Raw genomic sequence first — 2,157 nt, forward strand, 5'->3', positions numbered from 1 at the left:
AATGAGTTTCTACATGACATAGACGATTTGTGGTTTCGGGTAGCATACAATCGCCAACGAATTTTAAAAGTTAACATATTATCGAAATTCTCGAAATACTAGTTTTAAATGCCTAATTTGACGTGTCATAACTTTTGCTATTGTTGACCATTTCGAACGCCTTTAGTGAGCAAAAAACTAGGTCATGATCACTTTGAAATAGTATTAAGAATGTAATATTTCGACTTCATTTGACATCCTGTAATGAGTGTATCAAAATAGGTCGTAAAGGGATTAAAACAACTATTTTCAAATAAATTTAAAAAAAAAAAAAGACAAAGGCAAAAAATTTGTGGGGTCGTTTGACCCCACATGACCCCATGTGGGTCCGCCTATGGCTAAACGTTCAATATTATTAAAGATAGCAGTCTTGCATATACCTAATGCTAATCAAGATTTTCTTGTTAAAATGATTGAAATGAAGGACGTGCTAATGAAATTTAAAGAAAGCTTTAATTGTCTTCTTCCTTTTCATGTTTTTGTAGTGAGGAGCTTGACGAAATAGATTCCATTGTTACGTTGCACCCTATTTAATATTCAGCTGTAAACATTGATGCAGTGTATTCTTGCATTTTATTTGGAACATGGCGTTTTATGTACTCGTAAATAATTCAATCTTGATTTTAACCTACAATATTCTTGGCTACAGGAATATGGTCATCGTGTTAGGTTGGCAACTCATGCTAACTTCCGTGAATTTGTGAAGTCAGCTGGGGTATATTTTTACCCACTTGGTGGCGACCCTCGGGTTTTGGCTGGATGTAAGGGGTCCTCAACAAGCATATACATTCCTGTCATCACTAAATGAACTGTAGTAGATCTACTGTGGCATTAGTATGACTCTCATTTAGTCTCATTAGGATTCTTATGCGTATTCTGTGACCTTGGGATCCTGACTATAGCATGCAAGTACCTTATCTCTCTTATTTTTCCATTATATTATTGTTTTCCCCTCCAACGCACCACAAGAGGAGCAATAATCCCTCATGTTGTTTTATCTAGTTCGTAGCTTCATTTAGATGTGGAAAACTATATTTTTATTGTTCAAGTCAAAGACATATATGGATGTTGTTCAACAGTTCAATGTATGATTTAGTGGTCTTTATCTACTTGATAGTAAGTTTTATATTTCCTAGTCCTGCAGCTGTTAAATTCTCATTTAGCTTCTAATATTTAATTAATAGAATCGAATCATCAATGATGGGGCACTTCTTTGAGTGAATTTTTTGCCATTGCAGATATGGCCAGAAATAAAGGACTTATACCATCAGCACCTGGAGAAATATCTGTACAGAGAAAGCAAATAAAAGCCATTATTGAATCTCTGCTTCCAGCTTGCACAGAACCTGATGTAGAAAATGGTGAACCATTTAAGGCTCAAGCAATTATTGCAAACCCTCCTGCATATGGTTAGTTATTGTAATGTTTTTCTGTTCTGTTACAACTTTTCAAAATTTTGGTAAATTATTATTGTAGAATGTAGATTTTTTGATTGAATTTAAATCTTTTAGTATGACCGTTAATCAGCATTTAGCCATTTAGAGTTGAGAACCAAATTAAGAGCAAATTTGCATTTTGAATTTTTAATGCTAGCTTTTGAAAACTTCACTCTTCAAATACTTCAATACATTTGTTCAGTTGCGTCTTTGAGTGGATGTAGCGATAAACTGATCGGAATGGTGAAAACAAATTTATGTAGATGGCCCCAGATTTATTGGGAACAAGGCTTTCTTTGTTGTTGTTTGGAAGCGTTTGTGTCACTTCATATGTTTCCTAATTGTTGTCAGGACATGCGCATGTTGCTGAATCTCTTGGTGTGCCCTTGCATATCTTCTTCACGATGCCTTGGACGTGAGTTTAGATATTCATTTCTGTTTTTGTTTCTCAGTTCTCTGTCTCACTTAACCCTTCTAAGTAATTGAACTAATATTAAGTTGTCTGGTATAAGAATTAAGTTTTATCAAAAGAAAAAATAAATAAATAAATTTATCTACATTTCCTCTCAAGGAAAGATTAAAAAAAAGTGCAATTATAAAAATAACCGTGTCCACAATATTTGATGTTTCGAGGATGGTTTTTGGCTCTATAAAATTGACAACAAAAGATTTCTGTAGACAA

At 33.8% G+C, this 2,157-nt stretch overlaps 1 protein-coding gene across 3 annotated transcripts; it reads left to right on the forward strand.

Moving 5' to 3' along the window:
• Positions 1–14: 14 nt before the first annotated feature.
• LOC111378527 (sterol 3-beta-glucosyltransferase UGT80B1-like) lies at positions 15–2,151 on the forward strand. Of its 3 annotated transcripts, none has more exons than XM_023001742.1 (3): positions 15–944; positions 1,278–1,448; positions 1,827–2,151. In XM_023001742.1, the coding sequence occupies exons 2-3, from the start codon at positions 1,280–1,282 to the stop codon at positions 1,892–1,894; spliced, it is 237 nt and encodes a 78-aa protein (XP_022857510.1). In that variant the 5' UTR covers positions 15–944; positions 1,278–1,279; the 3' UTR covers positions 1,895–2,151. The 3 variants fall into 3 exon arrangements, with proteins under 3 accessions (XP_022857510.1, XP_022857509.1, XP_022857508.1); XM_023001741.1 differs by having other exon boundaries at positions 16–873; XM_023001740.1 differs by having other exon boundaries at positions 19–800.
• The last annotated feature ends 6 nt before the right edge of the window (positions 2,152–2,157 follow it).

The sequence above is a fragment of the Olea europaea genome, unplaced genomic scaffold (genome assembly GCF_002742605.1).
Source record: "Olea europaea var. sylvestris unplaced genomic scaffold, O_europaea_v1 scaffold18290, whole genome shotgun sequence".
NCBI lineage: Eukaryota > Viridiplantae > Streptophyta > Magnoliopsida > Lamiales > Oleaceae > Olea > Olea europaea.